The following is a 24,709-nucleotide window of genomic DNA, read 5'->3' as shown; positions in this document are numbered from 1 at the left end:
CTCTAATCTAGGTTATTTTCACCATACATCCCTGCTTTTCCCTCTTGCTGGCTAAATGAATTTGGGTATGTTACTTTCGTATCTGTGTTTCTGTTTCCCCACCCAGAAAGTAGGAATAACAGCATCGCTCTCTTCATGGGTTACCGCGAGAATTAAATCGGTTCATTCCTGGTAAGCTCTTAGAACAATACCTGACACACAAGAAGCGCTGACAACCACAATCACTGGAAGCTCATAAATACACAGATGTCTCTGGACCCTTTGGTTCCACTGTCTGCTGCTGAACTGGCAGACTGCTTTCAATTATAACTCATTAGGCTCTGATGGGACCTCCTTTCAAAATTCCATGACTATCCTGCCTTTATTTTATCAGATAAGCTTTCTCATCAATATATCAAGTTTTCTATAAGGCAACGCTAGAATTCTATTTGAACTTGTACAACATTTACACATCAACTCAAGGAAAATTGGTGTATTCTACCATAATGACTCTCCCATCCTGGGAGTGTATGATCTCATCTCATTTATTTTATGACTTTCTTTAAAATTCAGGTAATTTACCACTAATTGTCACATTTATTGCTAGGTTACAACCTTTTTGGAGAAAAATGCACTGGTATTTATCAGAACTTTAAATGTACATACCCTCTGACCCAGGAATTCCATTTTTAAGAACTAGACGTACAATACACAATATAAGTATGTACATACAAAAACATTATACTACTTACTACAATAGCAAAACCCAAGCAACAAGTTAGGCAGAGATGATCTACAGCATATTCATGGGAGAGAAAGCTATTCAACCATCACAAAGAACACAGAATCACAGGTTATCAGCTTAGAGGAGAGTTCCACAAACCATCAGGCAAAATACAAAACAGCAAGCTGCCAAATTAATGTCCTGTTTTGTTTAACTGAGGGTGAGGTTAACAAAAGCATCATATGTAAAGTATTAAGGACAGAAGCCTGCCTCTTTGTAAGTACTTTAATCACCTTAAAAGTTAAATGTGACTTGAAAACAGATGGTTGAATATTATTCCCTTTCACCTATTTTTCTATGGCCTGCTTTGCTCTACATAAGATTTCGCAAAGGCCTCATAACACAGCATTCAAAATAATAAGCTTTTCCACTCACATCTGACTCATAAATATTTAAGAATACAAGTGCCCCTACAGTACAATCTTTAACTCGTGATGCTTTTCATTATGGCATAAAATCTCAACACCATAATGCAGGAGAAAAAGTATTACGCCTTCTAAATCACCTTACTATGGCAATCCATTTAAAACTCACTTCTCTCCAGTCTGGGAATAACCTTTTTAAAAGTATGTGCTGTCTTGGCTACAAGTGAGGGAGATCACACTTCAGGCACAAAACGACATTCTGGGCCACAGGGAGACAAAGCCTGGGAAAGGAAGCCCCAGAAAAGCGAAATAATATGAGCCTCTTTTAAAACCAAAGCAAAATATTGGCCTTTTTTTTAAAGTCACTGGATCAAGTTTTATCTTTGGTTTGTTCTTCAGCAACATAGTCAAAAAGATACAAACGCCAAGTCTTTTAAAAGAGAAAATGCTACATTCCTTAAAAGAATTCACTTGTATTCAGCACTACACACAACTACTCTCACAAAGCGCATGCCCGCTCCCAGGTACTACCAATAAACAGTCCAAACAGAAAAATAAATACATAAAAACGCCAACCTACTTAAGTACTTGGAAAGTGATTCAAGTAATGGATTTTTAAAGGGGGAGATTTTTACTCTTCGCATTTCTGCATTATTCTAATTTGCTAAAAAGGACAAATGCTACTCTATGGTGAAAAAGAATTAAAATCTGCAAAAGTAGAGGATGTTAACTGACTTTTAGAATTTCAACTTTTTTGGTATAATACACTAGTAGGTTTCAAAGCACCGAGAAAACGACCTAACACTTCAAAGCACACTGGAAATCTGATAGGAAATAGTGTTACTTTTTTGCTGAACCCACGGATCTTGGTTAAGGTTCATTTTTAAGAGTTTATCTTATTGTCCACTTGTAGGGGCATTTCATATTACTTTCGAAAAGTTTAATTCAAGTTAAACTATTAAAGAGTGTTAAGGGGGTTGGCTTTTTTTCAATGTTGCCTTAAATAAATAATACAAAGTGGAAAAAAATATCCGACCTACTACACAAGCTGAGTGTTTTACTGTATCAATGTCTTATCGCTGGCTCGCGCATTCCGCGAAGAGTGACATCAGATCGAAACCACAAGGTTTCGCCGGGACCAACCACTCCTCCACACGCAGCAGCCACCGGCTAGCTGGAGGTGGCACCCCAAACCCCGACCTCCGGCCCACGGCAGGCTCGCGTCCGGGGCCGTGCGACCCATTCCCGACGCCGAGTTTCCCGGCGCAGGACCTGTTGCGCGTCCCCGCCGGACGCGAGCCAGAGCCAGGCGCCGCTGCCAGCAGCGATGCACCTGCCCGGGACGGCGGTTTGGCGCGCCAGCAGCCACCCCCCCCTCAGGCCCGCACAGCCCACCCGCCGCCGCCGCCCCCAGGCAGCCGCCCGCCGGGAGGAGGGCGGGGCACGGGCCCGACGCCGGCGGGCGGCCGCGCTCGCTCGGGATGCGCCCTGGCGGCCGCGGAGGCGCTCACCTTGGCGGCCGCGGCTCTGGCAGACATCTTGTCTCTCTCCGGCGCCGCGCGAAGCTCCTCGAACCCGAAACACCGTGCCCCGAGCCCGCCGGCTCCTCACGCCACAGCCCAGATAAACATCTCCCGGGAGCGAGCGGGGCTGGGGGCGGGGGAGGCCGGAGAGGCCCAGCCCACGGGGAGGGGACTCAACTCGGACAAAAGTCCGGGGAACGCCCGCCTGCCCGCCCCGCCCGGGTCTTCTCCAAGGGGCGCGCCCGGCCGGTGCCTCCCGCCGAGTGTGGCCACTCGCTTGTTCTCCCAAAGCTTCCGCTGCCCGGCCACGTCGGCCTCGCCCACTCGCCCCTCGGCAGCACCGGGGGCCTCCGGCCGTCCACCCAGCCCGCCCGGCGGCTCCTCGGAAGCCGTGTTCAGCACGTAACTTCCCTGGAACGAATCGCGGAGAAGGGACGCAGATTCTGAGGGAAGAGCCGGCGCCGGTAACTGCAAGCAGCCACGCAAACCTGCCGGTCTGGCCCGGCCCGGCCCACTGAGCATGCCCAGCTGGGTGGGGGCGGGGCCATGGTGGGGGCGGGGCGAGGCGAGCGGCCCCGGCCCGCTTCCTCCCGGGATACGACCCCCGTTGCGGAAGGAAGACCAGTTTCCGAAGTAACTTGTAAGGCATAATTTCCGCTGGCGGGGGAGTCTTCCTGTTTGTTTTGTTTTCAGAAGGGGTCCGGCGGAAATCGCCCCCTAGGAGCAAGTCCCTGTGCCCTCTCCCTTTTGACTTTTATCAGACTTTCCCACTTTGTCTTCCACCAGACACGCTGGATTAGCTCCACACGGGAGGGCAGCTCCTGCAAATACCTGACCATCCTTCCTTAACCCGGTAGATAACGGTGGTCACAGTTGCACCACGTGCTTGGGCCCTGCCGCCCCCCCCCCCCCCACACACACACACACTGAAAGCAGAGTGCGTTTTTTCTGTAAAGGGCGTCGTGGCTTTCATCTCTTCATGAGATCCTATCAAGGTCAAAAATAGTTGCACTCGTTCTCTACAAACCGACTGACCTAACTAAAACTGGTAACGAGGTCACGGGCATTCCTTCCGGCCAAGCACACTGAGAAATACCCGAGAGACCCTGTGGTATCTATCTCGGCTCACCCACATTAGGCTTCTCCAGCCCAACTAGCCAGACCTTACAAATATTTTTTTGGCATCAAAAATGCTGACATTCTTATGGACTAGTGAAGGGATCTGGCTGCCTTGCAAATTCCAATCCCAGTTCCTCTAGCTCATCCTGGGCAGAGAAATATGCAAGAAACGTTATCCTACACTTTTAACGCTCTCCACACGTGTCAGAAATTCTTAGTAACGTTAAATGATAACATCCTTAAAATACCTAGCACAGAACCACAAAAGGTACACAAAAATTGAAAAAAAAATCATAAACATGGTTTTAATAGATGGTTTTCTCTTTAGAATTCAACGATATGAAAAGATAAAAGTTAACCAACAACTAATCCGTATATCATACATCAATAGCAGTTAAGATTTTCAGAGTACCATATATTTTGCAACCCGAAGCTACCTGACCTAGAAAAAAGCATTCTGCAAAATCAAAGCCTTTTTCTTTTCCCCCTTGCATAGAAATGGTTAAAAACACTTTTTTAAAAAAGATTTTATTCATTTATCTTTAGAGGGGAAGGGAAGGAGAGAGGGAGAGAAACATCAATGTATAGTTGCCTCTTGTGTGTCCCCCGCTGGGAACTGGCCTGCAACCCAAGCATGTGCCCTGACCGGGAATCGAACTGCAAGTCTTTGGTTCGCAGGCCCACGCTCAATCCACTGAGCTACACCAGCCAGGGCTAAAGTCCCTTTTTTAAAAAAGTCATGTGTGGCCCTGGCTGGTGTAGCTCAGTGGATTGTGCGTGGGCCTGCGAACCAAAGACTTGCAGTTCGATTCCCGGTCAGGGCACATGCTTGGGTTGCAGGCCAGTTCCCAGCGGGGGACACACAAGAGGCAACTATACATTGATGTTTCTCTCCTTCCCTTCCCCTCTAAGGATAGATAAATAAATAAAAATTTAAAAAGTCATGTGTGTAATTTTTGGTTTTAGACAAAGTTTTATTTATTCTGATAAGAACTCATTAAAATTTCCTTATGAGCAAATGCTCTTTTATAAATAAATTTGGGAGATTTTTATTTTAAAAGGTAGCTATGGAAGACCTTTCACATTATTTTTATTGTCTTACCATAATAAGACGTGCAAATGCATAACCTGCCTAGACCTGGGTGTACTTGCTGTCTTTAATAGCGCCTAAACCAGAGACATTATCTACAAATCCACTGAAACCTTCCCTTTTTTTTCTCATTTGTCATTTTCCATCCAGTCTCATGTATATAATTTAAATACTAGATTGCACTGATTTGTTGAAGATTTACTATATTTAATTACAGTTTTATAGTTTATTTTACCTTTGCCATAGTTGACAAAATAATGAAAGCAAGCCAAAAATTCCACCTTGAGAATACAAAGATATAAAAATTACGTAAATCAAAACATTTCGCTGAATAATATCCTTTTTAAATTTTTCATTAGTATTCGCATCTAAATGAAACAAAAACATGTATGTTTTATGTGTCTCCTTTGCTCTGAAGAGACAGAGAAAGTTTTTATCATTTGGAAAAAATAATGGTGAAACACTGTTGTCAAAAACTAAAAACACAGCTCCATTCCTTGGGTTTATTTTGGGGGAGATGCTTTCATAGAAAGTGGCAAGCATTGCCCTGACTGGTGTGGCTCAGTGGATTGGGTGTCCTTCTGTGAACCAAAGACTGACAGTTCGATTCCCAGTCATGGCACATGCCTGGGTTGCCAGCCAGGTCCCCAGATGGGGGTGTGAGAAAGGCAACCAATGGATGTTTCTCTCACACATCAATATTTCTCTCCTTTTCTTTCTCCCTTCCTGCCTCTCTTTCTACAAATAAATAAATTAAATTAAAATTGTAAAGTAGCAAGCATAAAGCATATCTCAGAGTATGCCCCTTTAGCAACAAAGAGTTTATCCACTTAACACCAAAAATAAAAGTTCAAATTATACCACAATTTTAGTGCTTACATATGAAAGTCGTTATAATTCCTCTGGACTTCCAAATGGGAAGAAAAACAACAACTTTGAGATTCTCACCCCGAGTTAAAATAAAGTTTAACCAAGAATCTCTTTCAGCTGCACAGTTTTATCTTATCTGATCATTTAGTGCAAACGGAACAGGAAACTGGAAACCACAACACTTAAAAACAACTTCCTGTGGGATTTTTGGTGTCTGCGGCTCAGAATGAAAAAAAAAAAAAACCACTGTGTGTGCAAAATCTTTGTCTCAGAATGAACCATTTATTAAACAGCCTTGACCAAATGAGCAGTTAGATGCACACCCACATTTTATGTGTTTTATGTTTTATATGTATGTGTTTCCACTACCAAAAATATCCCTAGAAAAGCACTTTTACATTATTTCCAGTACAAGTTAGGAGTTTATGCATGCAATGCAAAGGGGAAGTCTACTACTGTGGTAGAACATGAGACCATCTGGATTATGTTACAGAAAAGAGAATATATACAAAATACTAGAATGAAGAGAACTTTATCAAGGCATTGTAATAATTTCAATACTAATTTCACTCTTTGCCATCGTTTAAAAATTCTGTAACTCGGGGAGCCAAGGAGGCAGCAGAGGAGGTGGAAATTAGAAATTCTAGAAATTGATTCAGAGTTTCCTCTGCCAATAAAGTCATGTAACATTCAATAAGGAAGATCTTTGAAAAATACAGACACACAGGGAGTGTATTTCCAGAGCAGTTTCTGTATGTTTATTTATATATATATATATATATATATATATATATATATATATATATATGGGGAGAGAGATGTCCAGATATATAGGAATATATGCTTTAGAAACAGATAGACTATATTTATTATTTTACAATTATTTTTTCACACAATATTTTTGTCTTGAAGGTTATGTTAAACAATAACCTTTTCATCATTTGAAAATTGCTAGCTAGAATTCCATAAAATGGATGCACTGTCATTTAAGATGATGTTGATGTTAAAATGTTGCAATGAAAATACTTATTTGTGCCTTTCTTGTGTACATGTGCAAGTATTTCTCTAGGAGAGATATCCAAAAAGGAATTTTGGAGGGTGAGGTCTATGCTTATTGAAAATACACATTTTTTAACTGACACTATCAACTTGCTCTCCAAGAATACCAGGTCACCTTACCCTGGTTCCCCGCACATATGAACACTTGATAATATTGGTTTGTTACGCTTTCTGCCAGCTGGTAGACAAAACTAGTATGTCACGTGCTTGCTTACTTCATTTCCCCCTTTTTTTTTCTGTCAGGTTATTTCTCTCACTGATTTGCTGAAATCCTTTAAGTATCTTTTTTTGTGTTGAATGCATTGTGAGTCTTTGTGGTTGGCTCTGTGTGTTATGTGTTAAATGAAATTTACTTTGGCATAATTTTAGCCTTACAGAAAAGTTGCAAACATAGTACAAAAAGTCCCTGTATCCCTTCACCCAGCTTTCCCTAAAGTACATCCTACATGATAACTACAGTGGAGTTTGTTAAAAACAAAATAAACAAACAAAAAAAACCCTAACATTGTTACAATATTATCTAAACTGCTTCAAGTTCTGCCAAATTTGAAGTCTAATTTCTCTCATGTTCTTCCAATCTTGCCAATGCAAGATTCCTTTCCAACTCTAAGGAAAACTCTTGTGGGCATGTTAATTTTGCTCCTCTGGGCTTTTCTGAAGTTCAAGTTTGTGAACATGAATATGAATGAGGCAGAGTGTAAATCACCAAATCCAGGGTGCACCTGGACTTTCACAGGTCTTACTATGTTCAATTACTTATTTCCTAAGACTCATCGTTGGGAAAGGGCTTCTGTGGATATTTTCTCAGCCTCAAACAATACGTGGAGAGCAGAAGAGATCTATCAACCCCAGTTTAGTTTGGAAACTGCCTTCCCAGATGACAGACCGCACCATATTCATTGGATGAGAAAGAGAGAGAGAGAGAGATTGATTCCTTAGAAGTTGAATAATCCAGTCCCTGAAACTATGTTTGCTTTTCTTTTTACAATGTTTGTGCATCTGTGTATGTGTTTGTGCTAAAATATTTATAATAGCAGTCTTTTAAACAAAATACAGAAAAGCTAGTAAAACTTCATTTTAAAAGAAAATAAGTATATAGTTAAAATAATTTTTAAAAGAGTAAAATACACTTACATGTATTTTAGTGTGTATATGTATTCCATATACACATGTACACATATTTTAAATGTATTAAAATATATGCACACATGCATTTTACACATGCATATGTACCTTATATACATATGTGTATATACATACATGCATGCATGTGTATATATGTATGTGTACTTCTATGCATGTGTGTTTATATACATGTATATATGTGCATTTTGCATATATATTTTTTAATATATGGAAAAGAAACATCAGAAGAACAACTAAGAACAAACAACAGGAGTTCCCTTTAAAAGAGGGAGAGGGCACTGATAATGTAACACTTTCCTAGATATATTCCATGATACAGTTTTGACTTTGGAGACATAAAAATGTGTTACACTTTTTTAAAAAACTAAATGAAATCAAGGAAAAAAGGCAATCTGTAAATACCGAAAACAAAGCAAGAAAATATACAGTAATTTTGTGACCTGACACAAAGAGTAAAGCATTATTTCCACAAAGTGCTTTGACTGTATTTTCTTAGTGTAAGTATATTCTAAGAAAAATAGCAGTGCAAATCTTAAATTTCATTCAGTGGTCTGTTAGTAACAACATCACCATTATTACTTTGAAATTGTTACATATATGTATGTGTGTATTTATTAAATATATTCACTAGTCTAATAACTGATATATAATGATTAGCTGTTATATGTGTGTACTAACACATATATTGGTATATTTAATATATTAGTATTAATGTGTAACCATGTATGTTAACAATATTACGTTACATGTAAACGTTCAAAGTTACATATAAATATAACAATTTCAAAGTAATAATGTTAATATTACATGTAAGTATATGCTAACAATGCTGATGTTATAAGGGTTTTTTCCAATTTATTTATTTTTAGACAGAGGGGAAGGGAAGGAGAGAGAAATATCAATGTATGGTTGCCTTTCATGCGTCCCCTGCTGGGAACTGGCCTGCAAGCCAGGCATGTGCCCTGACTGGGAATCAAACCGCGATCCTTTGGTTTACAGGACCACACTCAATCCACTGAGCTATACCAGCCAGGGCTGATGTTATAAGTTTTTATACTAGCTATATATTAGTTAACACATCAACACATATGAATGTATATTAACATTGTTAATAACCAATATTTTCCATTTAAGAGAAAACTGTATAAAATAGAAGATAAAATTTTGCAATTCTAATCTAAGTTTAAAAAAATCACTAATTTTTTAAAGAAACTCTAAGAAAAAAATTTATGGAAATATATTTTCTAGCTCTGTGCATCTGTGTGTGTGTTTGAGATAAAACATTTATGATAGTCTTTTAAAACAAACAAAATATAGCAAAGTTAGTGAAAGTCCACTTAAAAAGAAGTAAATACATTTTTATATTTAAAATCATTTTAAAGGTAATAAAATAAAGAAACACTGGAAGAACAAGTAAGAATGAATAACAGGAGTTGCATTGAAAAGGACTGGAAATAATGAAAACTCAGTAGTAATGAGCATAGTCACTTCCCATATGGTAATTTCCAGCCTGGAATGGAGCAAGAAATATACCAACTAATCCTGGGATGTCTTGTGCGAGAAAGCAAAGACGTTTTCAAAGAACAATGGATCAAAACGCAGCAGTTTCCATTGGCCAAAGATGAAACTATTTGAGCCTCGAAAATGCAGTTGATTAAAACTCACTGAATATCTAAAACCCATGAATTCATAACAATAACAAAAAAAGAGAGTAAGCAAGAGAACCCCAAAACAACTATTTATTGAGCAGTCCTACAAATCACCTGGGTCCCAACTCCTCATTCTGCAAGCAATGGATGAAAAGGAAACAGCATGCAGCTTCCGGCAGAGGTAAGGCCTGCTGGGGTATGGCTGGTAGGATACTAACAGGGTGCAATAATTTATAGTTTTAATTTGAACTATAGTTCAATTTTAGTTTCACCTGAAATGTCCTACGGTGTGCTTGAGTGTGATATTGTTTACAGAATTACATGCTTATGATTTAGTAATTAGACAAGGGGGGTCATTATTTATGTTGGACCCTATATTTTGTATGAACTCTACTGCAGGTAACTAAATCACTCGTTGATGAGAGAGGGGTTCTTACCCCAGAACTGCAGCTAACAAATCTGGAAGGAATGTGTGAAGGAGGAAATCACTAGCTCCTAACACTTACTGAAGTAACAGACTTGGGCAGGGATCAACCCACTGATCAGGGTTGCTGTCACGAGCAGACAAGCAAACATTTACACGATATAGTTGGAAGTCCACGGCGCTGCCTACAAGAGATGCCGGCCCCCGAAAGCGGCCCGTGAATGAAACCAGAGTCTGGGAGTAACTTTTCATAAACAGAGAACCCCAGCAGGTGAAGATGGACATTCAATGGGCCCACAAAGAATCGAATGGATGAATACAGAGTGTGGAAGGTTCTACACAGGAAAACTGACCCAGTTTTCAAAACAAGTCAATAGAAGAGAGAAAAGAAAAGCAAGTTGGGACAGCTATGGACTTTATGTGGATGGCTTCCTTTTCAAATCTATTGTAAAAGGACATTTTTGCGACGACTGGGGAAACTGAATTATGGACTGAGCGTTAGATGAGGCCAAGATGTGATAATGGCATAATATTTGCTGATTTAGGAAGGCATCTCTTTTTAAAAGATGCGTAGCTGAAACAAACAGAATTGAAATAGCAAGATGTTTGGGATTTGCTTTCAAATATCCTGGCCAAGAAAAAAAATGAAAAAACAGAGGCAGCAAATGCAGCAAAATACTGAAAACTGGTGAATCCAGGTGATAGGCCTCCGGGAGATTTATTGTGTTATTCTGCCTACTTTGGGGTATTCCTGAATGTTGGTGTACATTTGAAATTTTTTATCATAAAAACAAACACTCCTGCTTGCGAAGGTAGGTAGACTATAAATACCCATCAGGAACTCTTGCTGCCCTGTTTAGATGTCCCCTTGCAATGCGACACTGCAGACTTCTGAGACCACCACGGGAAGAAGCCCAGACTAGCCTGATGGAGAGGTCACATGGGCAGGAAATGAAATGCCTGGGAAGAGAGTCAGCCAGTCCTCAGACAAACGAGTGTGGGAATTCTAGACCCTCTGGTCCCAGCCAAGCCGCACACTGACTGCACCTGCATGCAGAAACCTGGGCAAGTCCAGCCCAAGGGCCACTGGGCTGATCGGAGGCCAAACGGCCAGCCCGCACAGATCCTGACTGACTTTAAAGTATTGGGGTGGTCCATTACATAGCCAAGGACAAACTGATTCAGAGCTAAAGCTATAGGAGTACTACATAAACACATACAAAAGCTTACCTTTTTAGCAATGCAGGGTATGGCCTGTACTCAGTATGGGCATTTGAATGGGAATTCCACATCATTGGAAAATGGCACATGTGAAAACTGCTCTAAAGGGAATGGAGGCTTAGGCTGCCCTGTGGTACAGCTGGTTGGAGCATCTTCCCATAAGCCAAAAGGTCGCGGGTTCGATTCCTGGACAGGGCCCATATCTAGGCTGTGGTAGACATGAAGACTTGTGGCTGAGCCAGAGGCTGGTGCAGTGGAAATTGGGACCCCAGAGAGTCCCTGGTGGGGGGGGAGAGGGGTGCATTTTTGATGCCCCATCCCCCACATTCCTGCCTTCTCCTTTGGACAGGGCAACTCCAAGGGCTAGGAAAAGCCTCAGGTTCATTAACATTCTACCCAACACTGAAATAAATGTTCTCTTTGGTCAACAAAGTGTGGACACAGATGGTGAAAATATCAAACAGAATATGCTGGAATAATCTGGGGACCATCTTCAGGGGCAAAAGTTTTCTCATGGACAGAGCAGAAGGGGGGTCCCATGGGGGGCTGATGTGGGGAGGGAAGAGGGGTAGGTTAAATCCTAAGACCCTTTCTTAGCTGTAACTTTCAGGGATCTTCATAGTCAAAGCTGATGATCTCTCTCATCCCTGACATTATGAGGCCAGTGTGGGATGTATGTGGCTATTTGTAGCTCTCACAAATTTGGGTAAGATACATATGATAAAACTGCATTCTTTGTTTCTCTGGAAAGCCCTAATTTTAAATGTGATTAATACTTCTACTGGAGACTGTGTGTTACATAAAAACGAAAAGCCGTATGCAAGCTGGGCACGTTTAAAAAAAACATAAAAACCCAGTTAAGCTTCAATCTGTGCGCGCTCAAGTGTGTGTTTTGAAAGGGTGTGGTTTCCTGAGCCTGGGTTGTGTGGAAACATTTTCACAAAGCCAAGTTCACTTCTCCGATATCTCGAATGCAGAAAGAAACTGGTGCCTAAAATAGCAGAAAACATGATATTCTATGCATATAATCAATGCAAGTCAGCTAAGAAACGTGATAAACACCCCAAAGAGTTCTCATTCTAACTCTTTTAGAGGTCGTCCACGTAGTCGGCCGGACTGGAAAACTGAGCAACACGGCATAGTCTTCGCTCACTCATTCACCTTTCATCTGTTCAACACATATTTATATCATCTCTTACTGTGTGCCAGAAACAAAGTCTTTTAATTTTTTTCAGGTTTGTTTTTTTAATGTCATACACCTTTACTCTCACTCCTGCCTTGGGTAAGTATGAGCCATGTTCTGATCAAAAAGAAAAAAAAAATGAACCCTGGCCAGGTGGTTCAGTTGGTTGGCGCACCAACCGGACCCCAAAGGGCTGTGGGTTCCATCCACGGTTGGGGCGTGTGTGGAGGGCAAATGCTCAATGTTTCTCTCTCCCATTGATCTCTCTCTCTCTCTCTGTCAAAGAACAATAAACATATCCTTGGGTGAGAATTTTAAAAAAGGATATACTGAACATGTGGTACTAAAAGCGAACCTTTCTCTTGCTAAGGGAAAAGCACAACCCACACGGGTCAGCACCTCCCACGGTGGGGTCACGAGGAGTGAACAGACTCCGGAGCAGATTGGTATTCCTCCGCATCCCCACCCCACCTCATGGGAAAAGAGTTCCGGCCGCACTGACTTCTGCTTCTCCCACTATTGTTAAAACAAGTTACTCATAGGATGCCCAGCTTTCCGAGAGTCAGCCCAGGACACAGCAATAACACGGCGATAATAATATAATGCGTAAGTAAGTACACACGTGTTCCTGCTTTCCCATAAAAAATAGGGGCGTGTGAAAATTCGATGTTACTCTGTACTATTTCCCTTTCTGTTACACAACTTATTATCTAAACAACCACCATATCAACTAGTTAACAGTGGCAATCAGTAGTGATTATTAGTTGTACTAAGTAAACAATGTCTGAGGAAAATACAGTATTTTTAAAATGTTTATTGATTCTAGAGAGAGAGGAAGGGGGAGAGAGTGAGAGAGGGAAGCATCGACGTGAGAGAAAAACCTCAACTGGCCGCCTCCCCAACCAGGGATCGAACCCGCAACCTAGGTATGTGCCCTGACTGGGAATCGGACCCTCCACCTTTTGGTGAACGGGACAACACTCCAACCAACCGAGCCACACCGGCCAGGGCCAGGATATTTGTACTCTTTTCTTCCCCTCCCAGTAATACTTCCCCTGAACCGCCTGCAGCCTGTTCGCCATCCCTCTGTCCCTCTGTCCTTGATGCGGCGACAGAACTGAGTCAGTCGTAGGCGACATTCCCCTTGACTTGCAGCTCTGCTCTTCTGAAGCCACTGATCCCCGGTGGCAGCCCAAGGGGATGACATTAACCAAAGTCCCCTCTCAACAAAAGCATTTGAGCATGGAATACTTATCATTTCATTTACTAGCAAGAGTGGGTTTCTAGACTTACGGGAACTTGTTTCCACCGGTCCAAAAAGCTCCATCCGCTCGGTATCTACAGGCTTGTTGTTGATCGAAGTTACTGACATCTATAAAGGCTTCATGTGGGCTATGCATGTCTAAAACACCCACTGTCTACAAGACTTTGTATCCTGAAATAACTGTTGATTCACAAGAAATTGCAGAGAAATATACAGGGACTCCCTGTATAAATATACCCCTGACTTCCTCCGCCCAGCCTCCCAGTATTAGCTTCTTACACAACTCGAGTACAATATGGAAACCAAGAAACTGACACTGGGACAATCCAAAGACTGTATTCAGATGTCACTGGTTACATGCACACTTGTGTGTGTATGTGTGTGCATGCATGTGTACCTGTGTAGCTCTATGCAACTTACCACAGTGTAGGCCTGAAAGCCACCAGCACCACCACCAAAATACTCACCAGGCCTCCCTCCTGCTCTCTCTTCATAGTCACAACCACCTCTCTCCCCAGTCCTCAACCCCTGGCAACCACTACCATATTTTTCAGATTATAAGGCGCACTCCCACCAAAATTTGGGAGGCAAGGGGTTGTATCTTATAGTCCGAATGTAGCTTACCTGGCTCACAGGGTGTGGGGGTGGCAGTGGAATGGGGTCACAAGTTATTAAATATTTTACCACATTTTTTGCTTCAAAAGTTTTTTTCCTATTTTCCTCCTCTAATACCTAGGTGCGACTTATGGTCCTAAAAATACGGCAATCCATTCTCCATTGCTATAATCCCATTATTTCACGAATATCACATACTTGGAATCATGCAGTGTGTAACCTTTTTGAGTCGGCTTTTCCAACTCAGCACAGTTTCCTTGAGGTCTATTTACACAAGCTGTTGGGCTCCATGTCAATGGTCCCTTTCTTTTCATTGCTGAGTAATACTCCTTCATGTGGATGTCACCACAATGTAACTGTCACCCACTGGACAACATCGGAGTAGGTCCCGGTCGGTCCTTATCATCACTAAAACTGCTATGACTATTTGTGTGCAAACCGTTGCACGAAAACAACTCTCCATTCCTCCAGGACGCATGCCCAAGAATTCAAGTGCTGAGTCCTATCGTAAATCCATTTTTAGTTTTGAAAGGAACTGCCAAGCTATCTTCCAGAATAGCTGCACATTTTACATTCCTACCAGCAATGTGTGGGTGATCCAGCGCCTCCGAATCCTTGGCAGCATTGGCACCATGGCTTCACTGTTTCCCGTCAGCCATTCGACAGGTGCGGCGTGACGCCTCGTGGTTTTAATGTGCATTTCTCTCATGGCTGATGATGTTGAACAGCTTTTGAGGTGCTTACTCACCACCTGTATGTCACGTTCAGTCAAATGGCTATGTTTTTTGTCTATTTTCTAATAAAACATTTTTTTTAGTATTGAATGTTGAAAGTTCTTTATAGAGTATTGGATATTTTTTTCCAATTGATGTAGCTTGTCTCTTCATCCTTTCAACGGGTTTTTTCCCAGAGAAAAGGTTGTTAATTTTGGTGGGTTCCAATTTTTCAATTTTTCCTCATATGGATTATATTTTTGGAGTCACAAGTAAGACTTAGGCCAGTCCTAAGCCCTGAAGAGTTTCTCTTATGTTCTTTTTTATAAATGTTTTTTATTTATTTTCAGAGAGAAAGGAAGGGAGGGAGAAAGAGAGGCAGAGAAACACAGATGTGAGAGAGCAACACTGATGAGTTGGCTCTTGCACATAACCCATCCTGGGGTTGCGGATCGAACCGGCAACCTAAGCATAGGTCCCTACCAGGGATTGAACTGGAGACCCTTTGCTTTGTGGGATGACACCCAACCCACTGAGCCACACCAGCCAGAGCTCATATGTTCTTCTCTAGAAGGCCTATAGCTTTACATTTAAGTTTATCTCTCATTCTTCAAAAGATCCAATAGTAAAAGTTAAACCTTTTTTTTTTTTCAGGGACCATACTTTGAAAGAAATGGTGTAATTTGCAGTCATGAGATCAAAGTTTTAGTGAGATGAGAAAGTCCTATTTAATGCGGTTACCCTTTTCTGATGAGTTTTGAAAATCTGAAGCAATCATTAAAAGAAAAAAAAAGAGTTGTTTTTTTCTCACCCTATGAGTTTTCTCACCCACAACCTCAACATAACATTAAGCCCCTCAGGTATAACACTTCACACAGGGGCTATCCTGGCCTCACCAAAGATCGCAAAACCGTTTGGCAGAGACAGCACAGCAACGCCTGTTTTACTGTGCTCCTTTTCTCCATTCTCATCCTCGATGCATTTCCACATGAGAGAAGGTCGCTGCTTCTGTCCCGTGCTTTGAAAATACGCCAGGCCCCACACAGTAACAGCATTTTACGACTAACAATAACAATGGCGCCATCTTGTAGGCCAAAGAGTCAAGGAGGCCTTCTCCTTCCACTTCTGGAACTTCAAACATCTCCTTAGTGGCCAAAAGTGACCACTAAGCTTTCATTCAAGTGACCAAAAAGCTTGCATTCTGAAAGCCTCAACATCACAGGCACACAAGTCAGCCGCCCTCCGGAGAGCACCGCGGATGAGGTGGGCAGGATGCGGCAGCTAATGTCCTTCACTGTTTCTTTGGGAAGAAGTTTACAGACCGAGTGGAATTTCCCAAATTTACATTTGCACTGACTGCCAAAAACGCTTAGAGAGGGAAGAGACGTGGGACAGGATTTCAACAATCTCGCTGCACGTTTTGTTTTCTGAGATTTCATGAAAATCTTCATCAAAGATCCAGATGATCTGGAAGGTCAGTTTCCAACTCAAAATGCCTAATCGCTGGGCAGCACATGCCGGTTGCCTTGACCTGAGGTGTCACTGCACAGAGAACAGGACTGCTGATCAGGTGACAGAGTCTGCTCCACACCCCAGGGGACGACACACCTAGGGTCACACCTCCTGTTTGCCCCCCGGCACTTTCCTGCAACCTGAGTCGGGAAGTGCAACCTGAGTCAGTGTCACAGAGCAACAGGGGACAGAACTGTCCTGCCTCGGGGTGGTATGCTGAAGGTCAGTTGGCGGAAGCTATTTTCCACTGGGTCTTGGTGTCATTTTAAGGGTGAAAATCCTTTTTTTAAAAGATTTTATTTATTTTTAGAGAGGGGAACAGAGGGAGAAAGAGGGAGAGAAACATCAATGTGTAGTTGCCTCCTACACACCCCCTGCTGGGGACCTGGCCTGCAACCCAGGCATGTGCCCTGACTAGGAATCGAACCAGGGATCCTTTGCTTCACAAGGCCAGTGCTCAATCCACTGAGCCACACCAGCCAGGGCAAGGGTGAAAATTCCTTTGATAGACTTAGAAGTATACGCCTATTTCACCCCAACGTAGTGAGATTCAGTTTCCATATGAGCTTCTGCATCGCCTTCTCCACGCTCTATTCCAGTTTCTGTTCTGTTTACAACGTATGGTTCTGCTCTGTTTTGATCATTTACGTCCCCACTGCAGTTGCACGCAGGCTCCTACCAGCCATCACAATGTCATGGTCACTTCGCCTTCTTTTCCATGGGGTGTGGGCCAGGCTGGCACGGCCGTTCTCACTGTTTCCGTTTCCATGGTCTGAATTCTTAGGCAACACGAACGGAAGATGCACGATGCTAACATTTTAACTCTCCTGGTATGCAGCACAACCGTTAACCAACAGGCCAAGTCAGAGCTGGATTCTGGACGCTGCGGCTGACAACGCCCTTAATTACACACTTACGTCTCCTTGCCGGGCCTGACGCAACAGGAGGATCGTTTCTGTGGCCTGCAAATCACAGGCGCCATCAGCGGCCAGGGTAAACAGAGTGACGGTGACCACAGAAGTAACCACTAGCACAGTGCTTATAAGACACTAACTGGGGGTCACCTTATGGGTTTGGTTCTTCCCCCTGCCAACCCTCAGGACCCACTGCCAAGAAGTCAGTGCTCTCCGTCTCAGGAAGTGGCTTTCTGGGACATGGGCTTCTCCATGCTAGAATCGTTCATGAATGTTTCTTCACTAGGTAGCATTTACGACGTAGGGCGTTTGGAATACAGGAAAGGATAAAAGGAGGTCACCGTGCTCAAAGAATCTCCAGTCTAGAGAAGGAGACAAAGTAAGAGGTAAGTACCAGAGAGTGGGCACAGGAAGGGATGAGGAAGCAGAGATGGGGCGGGGCTCCCTACCCTGGACTGGGGCCTTCGGGGGAAGGCATCCCTGGAAGATGGCGTGGTGGGATGTAGATGGTAGGAATTTGAAATAGAAAACAATGGCCCTGACCGGTGTGGCTCAGTGGGTTGGGTGTCGCCCTGCAAAGTGAAGGGTCGCTGGTTCGATTCCCACTCAGGGCACATGCCTGGGTTGCAGGTTTAGTCCCCTGATGGGGCATGTGACAGGCAGCTGATCAATGTTTCTCTGCCTCTCTTTCTCCCCGCTCCCCCTCTCTCTACCAATAGATAAATAAAACCTTAAAATAAAATGGACCTGAGCATAAGAGATCCTATATTTCAAAGTCCTTGAAGTAAATTTTGAAGGGTACCCCTAGTTAGTGGGCGGCTCTTCCAAAAACAGGACACTGGCATTTCCTGTGTGCACCAGGAAGACCCCACAAAGGGGGAGTGTGACAGCCTGAGGGTGACAAGGAGGAGAGGCAAGCCTGACTCCTCCCCACTAGCCTGGAAGGCTGGACCTTCAACTTGACAGTCAGGGGCTGAGCCCAGCATTCCGATGCAGTCTGGGCCAGGCTGAAATGGAGTCTGGCTCGTTCAAGACAAAAAGCTGACCAAGCAGAGGGGTGGGGGGAAATATTTCAGCAAAAATATTTAACCCACCAAAAATAATTTATACTTGTGTGCAAACACCCTGCTGATTGAAAACGATTCTTAACTACTTATTAAAAGGAGACCCATCCTTCAGGACGTATACTTTGCCACGCTCAGGTACCACTTAATCAGAGTTGCAGTATAAGCAAAATATAAAAAGGGTGCATTCCTCTCTATGCTATAATTTTACTTTTTGGCTAATTCTAACTTGCCCTGGGCCCAACGAGTCTAACTAACCTGGTGATATTCTGTGGTGGATAAGCTTTTAAAGCCCTGACCTGTCTCCCAACTTTCCAGCCAGAAGCAGCAGGATTAGTAAAATCTCAAAATTTTATTTTTTTAAAGATTTTATTTATTTATTTTTAGACAGAGGAGAAGGGAGATAGAGAGGAAGAGAAACGCCCATGTGTGGTTGCCCCTCATGCTCCCCCTACTGGGGATCTGGCCCACAACCCAGGCCTGTGCCCTGACTGGGAATCGAACCGGCGACCCTTTCACTCACAGGCCCACGCTCAACCCACTGAGCTATACCAACCAGGGCAAAAATCTCAAAATTTTAAAATGCTCAAACATAGCCCTCCTTTACTAATTTTAAATGACCGTGAGCTGTTGGGAAAGCAATATTTATCACCAAAAATGCAATCTTGACCATGACAAGGTGTGATTGAGGATCAAATTGAAATTTGTAGTCTCTGTCTTACAATGTCTTGAACGCATTACACATAATAAAGTTGGTTTATCTGAGGCTTCTGAAGTCCCGAGACCCATTAAGGATTCCTGTAACTGGACATTACTGGTAAACTTTTAATTTTTAAAATGTTTATTGATGAGAGAGAGAGAAATAGCATTTGGTTGCCTCCCACATGTGATCCAACTGGGGACTGAACCCACGACCCAGGTGTGTGCCCTGACTGGGAATCGAACCCGCAACCTTCTGGTGTATGGGATGACACTCTAAGCAACTGAACCACACAAGCCAGGGCCCTCCTGGTAAATTGGACCTGGGAAGCCCAAGTTAGGGTTTTTGTTGTTGTTTTCAGAGAGAACTGAAAATCTGGGCGAGTGCCAGCTTCCAGGAAGTACAAAAGGAATACTAAATGCGTGATCGGAAGTGCAAATTTCTGGTGAAGAAATGAGGAAGAGCCATTTTGCTGTTCCCTTAACACCTGGGCCCACAGCACCCAGAAGAATAAGTTTGCTTAAGTTACACATTTTTCTCCACGTGTGAGAAGGAAATTTACTTCTGAAATGCTAAACTGGGGGGTTCGGAGAAGCAAAGCTGCATAGTTATCCTGGATTTCCTAGCTGTATGTTGTCTACATGTGGACTGATTACCTCACATTTCTGAAACTCAATTTTCTTATCAATAAAAATGACGGTAAGCACCGATTTTTATAAGTTGATGCCAGGAGGAAGGACTAAATGAGCCCAATAAACATCTACTCATTTGTTTACCTTATTATTCTTTGATTCCTTTTTAACTTTGAGCTGATGTTTGCTATGTACTGGTGCTATTTTTATTTTGAAAAGTCAAAAGTAGTTAAGCAGCCATTCTGAAGGTGACAAGTTATTTTCTAGACCTGACGCAGTGAGGGTGGAGACTCTGCAGGTAAGAGTAGACAAAAGACCCTCCCCACATGCAGCTTCCACTGCAGTGGAGAGAGACAGAAACAAAGTAAATAAAAATATGTAAATGTTAGTCGGTAGTAAGTGCTAGGGAAAAACGTCAAGTGAAAAAGATACGTAGGGAATCCGTGCGGAAGGCAGGGGCAGTTCAGTTTGTGGATTGAGAAAAAGCTCATTCTGTACACCAAAGGCTGTGGGTTTGATCCCTGCTTGGGGCACCTATGGGAGGCAGGCAGCCAATGGATGTTTCTGTCTCACTGATGTTTCTCTCTCTCTCCTTCCCTTCCTCTCTCTCTAAAGTCAATAAGCACATCCTTGAGTGAAGATTTTTTTTTAAAGGCAACATCTGAGCACAGGAAGTGAGCCTTACGTTCATCCAGATAAAAGAGTCAGCAACTGCAAGGTCTCTGAGATGGGAGAGGACTGGGTGTGTGTGAGGAACTGGAGCAGAGTGAGAGCTACAAGGAACAACAGATCAAGGAAGTAAAGGAGCCGTGGGTGGTGGGCAGGGCACACTCGGCTTCCTCCTGTATTGAATGCTGCGCAGACAAAGAAGTGAGAGAGTCAAGGTGGAGCAGGGAGGCATCTGCAGTGGCCTAGGGCCAAGGTCAGGGTGGCCCGGACCACGCAGCACTGGTGGAGGAGTTTTCTGTGCGTTCCCCACAAATTCTAAAGGGAGAGCCCACAGGAGGTGCTGATAGATTAGAGGCAGGGTCCAGAGAAAAAGGGCGGTCAAGAGAAATGCTAAGACTTTTTTTAAATTTAAAAATACATGTATTGATTTGAGAGAGAGAGAAAGGAAGAGAGAAACACTGATGTGAGAGAGAAACATCGACCAGTTGCTTTCCATACGCACCCCGAACGCTGGTCGAACCCACAACCATCTGGTGCACGGAACGATGCTCCAACCGCCTGAGCCACACTGGCCAGAGCAAAAGTGCTAAGATTTTTTTTTTATCTGAGCTGCTGAAAGGATGGAACGACCGTCATGTAAGATCACCCACACTGTGGGAAAAGGAGGCTTCGGGGGCTGAGTCAAGAGCTAGTCTGGGGCTTGTTCCACGTAAGGCACGTGTGAGGCATCCAGGTAGAAACGCTGAGAAGGTAGCTGGAAAGGTGAAGCTGGACTTAGGAAAGAGGTCCTGGCTGCCTATACTAAAAATTATCAATGTAAGGTGGTGGGTCCTCAGTGGAAGATGCCAGAGGCGGATGAGCTCACCAAGGCGTGGAGGAAACGCTGAGAAGAGACCCAAGACCTCGCCTTGGGGCACGCCGACTCACAAGGGTCAGAAAGGGGCAGAGGCCAGTGGGCATGGTTAGCCAAGTTAGGAAAGCCTTTGAGAGAGAGAAGAATCACTTGACTGTGAGCTGTGTCCAGTGCAGCTTTTAGACCGAGAAGCTAAGAACAGAATGGATCCTGCAAACCCCTCAACAAAAGAATGCGTTAAACCAGTCTCTAACGTTTCCATCTGTCTTACAGTGAAACAGGAGCATTTACACATGTATTTGTCTGCTACCCTGCATCTCACTGAGACGGCACCAAATACAGGCACGTTGTAAACACACAGGGACAGAGAGACAATATTAGTCAGGGTGGATCTCCTTCCTTTCCTTCTCTCCTTAACTTTAAACAGATCCAGAATCCATTCATTCAGAGACGGATTTTCCAGCTAACTCTAATGGGTCTTCCCAGAAAGTCCAGAAGAATAAAAGCCCCAGGGACAGGGAAGGAAACGTAGAAACGACCTGGGACTGCAGCAGGCCTGTAAGGGGGTGACAATCTGGGCAGGTGATGAGAATGGATACGTCCAAGGGGAATCGAAAATAAAAACTGAGAACTGCATTCAGACAAAAAGCGCACTGATGTACCGGTAACTTACCGCCATTGCAAGGCGGCAGTGTCTCACAACGGCCCGTCACACCTGGGAGGCTTTGGGTCAGCGCTAATTTGTGCACTCATTTGCAGACTTGACACCAGAGCCCTAAGGAACTGAAACACCGACCAGGTAAACTTGGGCAGAAGGGGAAAATGAGAAGCAGAGGGAGTGAGAGGGAATGAAAAAGACCACTTCCTTCACTCGGCGCAGACAGGTATTAAAAAGGCAAATTGGACAACGGGATTTAAAGAGCCAGGGTTCAATCACGTCAGACCTAGAAAGAGGTACAAGGAGGGGAAAAGGGGGTTAAGTGAAAACACACAAATGCCTAATTCACAAAATGCTTTGTAAAGAAATTAGTCCATGGGTTTTGAGCCCTTACTACAGGCGGAGGGACACGCTACTGAAACGCAATGCGTATAGTACAGCTGACCCTGGAGCGGTAGGGGTTGAACTGCGCAAGTCCATTTAAAAGCAGATTTTTCTCAGCACATATGCAGCCGGCTCTCCGTTTCCCAGGATTTCGCACCTGCAGAGTCATTCAACTGGTTCAAAATGAGTACTTTCAATCCGTAGTTTGGAATCCTCAGTGATCTAAGCCACTTTAGGGACTTGAGCACCCAAAAATGCTGGTATCCGCAGGGTGTCCTGAAACCCACCCTCACCCACCGTGCCTGTGGAGGGAATGCCATGAAATCTGGGGAGACTCAAGTTATCTGTGGATTTTTCAACCGGGCAGGTGGGTCCAGGGCCCCACCCCTCAGGTCGCCCAATGGCCCACTGTAGTGAGGTGCTGCTACATAACAGAGCGTAGTGACTTCAGATGACCAGTGAATTACCTCCCGCAGCTTGTAAAGGTCAGGAGCCCGCAAGCAGCTTAGCCGAATGGTTCTGGCTCCGGGGCCATCACGACACTGGAATCAAGGTGTTGGCCTAGGCTGCGGTCATCTGGAGACCTGATAGGGCGGACGGATTCACCCTGGAGGGGCCTCTACTCCCCACCAGGTGGACGGCACCGGCACCACAGGGCGGCTTCCGTGCCCTCGTGACTTGGGGTGTGTTACACTCTGATCTGCAAAGTGTTTCCATTGGGGAAACCGGAAGAGGTAGAAAGGCGATTTCTCTGCATGGATTCCTACAGATAAAATGTGCTCTTACTATGTAAAATTACAATACATTTTTCACCATAAGGACAAAGAGAAATAGACCCTTTTAATGGGGCTCTCTTTTTTTCCCCCACCAGCTTCAGATTTAACACAATGGCTGGGCCATAAAAATTGAATAAGAGGAACTGATACCCTGTGGTTACTTATCCACACATCAAAACTAAAATAAATACCAGTGCCTCTAAAAAAAATTCAAAGCCGTATAAAATGTGCTTTTACGAGGTTACTGAAGGCGCTTGTTTTCGGGATCAGGAGAGCAATTTCCTTTTATTAAAGCCCAAACCTTCTGGGAAAATATTCTTTGAGAATGACTTATACAATGCTGTTCTGCCTTACCGGATGGAGAAACGACAGGGTGTGTTTTTCTACGAAAGAGACGCACAACATACTGAAGGAGCGACAATGCCCTTGCACTTGGGGCAGAGGGTCGCTGCCCCCCAACTACACCACCACTAGGTTCCCAGGAATCATGGGTAAGAAACTTGACCTCTCACTTGGTGTACATAACACGTAGAAAAATGACGGGACCATTCTCTTGCCGCACTGTTTTCAAAGCAAATCACATCATTCCTCGGGACATATATCTTTTGCCAAACTCTACATGTGTCCTAACCGGGGATATAGGTTAACATCAGAAGAAACAAAAACACTGAGCAATCATTTTATAGACAGGGTTATTAGGCGAAACAGCCTCAGGAAATGTCGAAAAGCTCTGCCTATAACACATGGGACCATATTATGCTGCAGCGCAATTTAAAGACACTTCCCGACACACGCAGGCAGGGAAACCTGTTGGGAGGACACGAGATGATGGACTTGGTTTGCCTCCTCCCAGGAGTAAAAACTAAACTATCAAACGCTCTGTTTTCGGTTAGTGGCTCTTACTAAATGTTGCCTCATTTCCCAGATTACTATGATTAGAAAGTGTTCGGTCATCCGCAATGTTTCACTTTTCATTAATGTTCAAAGTGCCAATGTTCACGTCTCTCCACGCCCCCAACGCCCGCCAGTGTCTCAGTATGAACATTCCCATTTCAGATGGAAACCAAATCACACAAGTATCGGTCCCTCTCGTTTCCACAGGAACAGGTGGGAAGATTCTGCAAGCGTGGAGAAACGGCTTCAAAGTACAGGAGATTCACACAAGGCCGAGTCACGCTTGCAGCGTTCACACCACGACATGACGGAAGGGCCAGGGAGAATTCCAATGGCCTCACGGTCCGGGTGGTCCTCCAGTCCACCCCTAAGGTTGGGGCGTTAGTTACGCCAACATCCCAGCACACCTACACGGTGGGAGCAACAAATGCAGTTCCGCCTGAGCAGCTATGCAGTGGGCTGTTAGATGTTTTTTTAACCAGTCTCTTCCCCTACAGATTTTTAAAAATTGATTGTTCAATGATACGACTGACATGCATTCCTATATTAGTTTCAGGTGTACAACATAGTGATTAGACCTTCCTGTACCTTCTGAGGCGTACGTCTTATGCCCACCTGGCAACTGTACGTAGTTACCACGGCACAATTG

General features: G+C 43.8%; 1 protein-coding gene across 9 annotated transcripts in view; it reads right to left on the bottom strand.

Annotated features, from left to right (window-relative positions):
* Positions 1 to 24,709, bottom strand: part of TJP1 (tight junction protein 1) — a 209,110-nt gene that overhangs the window by 77,077 nt on the left and 107,324 nt on the right. Inside the window, exon 1 of one of the 9 annotated variants that reach the window (XM_037053768.1) lies at positions 2,640 to 3,154. The exons of the other annotated variants lie outside the window; for them this stretch is intronic. Coding sequence (XP_036909663.1) covers positions 2,640 to 2,666 — 27 coding nt within the window. The 5' untranslated portion in view covers positions 2,667 to 3,154. Of the gene's footprint in view, positions 1 to 2,639; positions 3,155 to 24,709 lie in introns of those variants that run through there. 9 annotated transcript variants of the gene reach the window in all.

This window comes from Sturnira hondurensis, unplaced genomic scaffold (genome assembly GCF_014824575.4).
Source record: "Sturnira hondurensis isolate 20B ecotype Veracruz unplaced genomic scaffold, ASM1482457v3 Scaffold0007865, whole genome shotgun sequence".
NCBI lineage: Eukaryota > Metazoa > Chordata > Mammalia > Chiroptera > Phyllostomidae > Sturnira > Sturnira hondurensis.
Note: the sequence above shows the minus strand (reverse complement) of the source record. Positions and strands in the feature narration are given on the sequence as shown.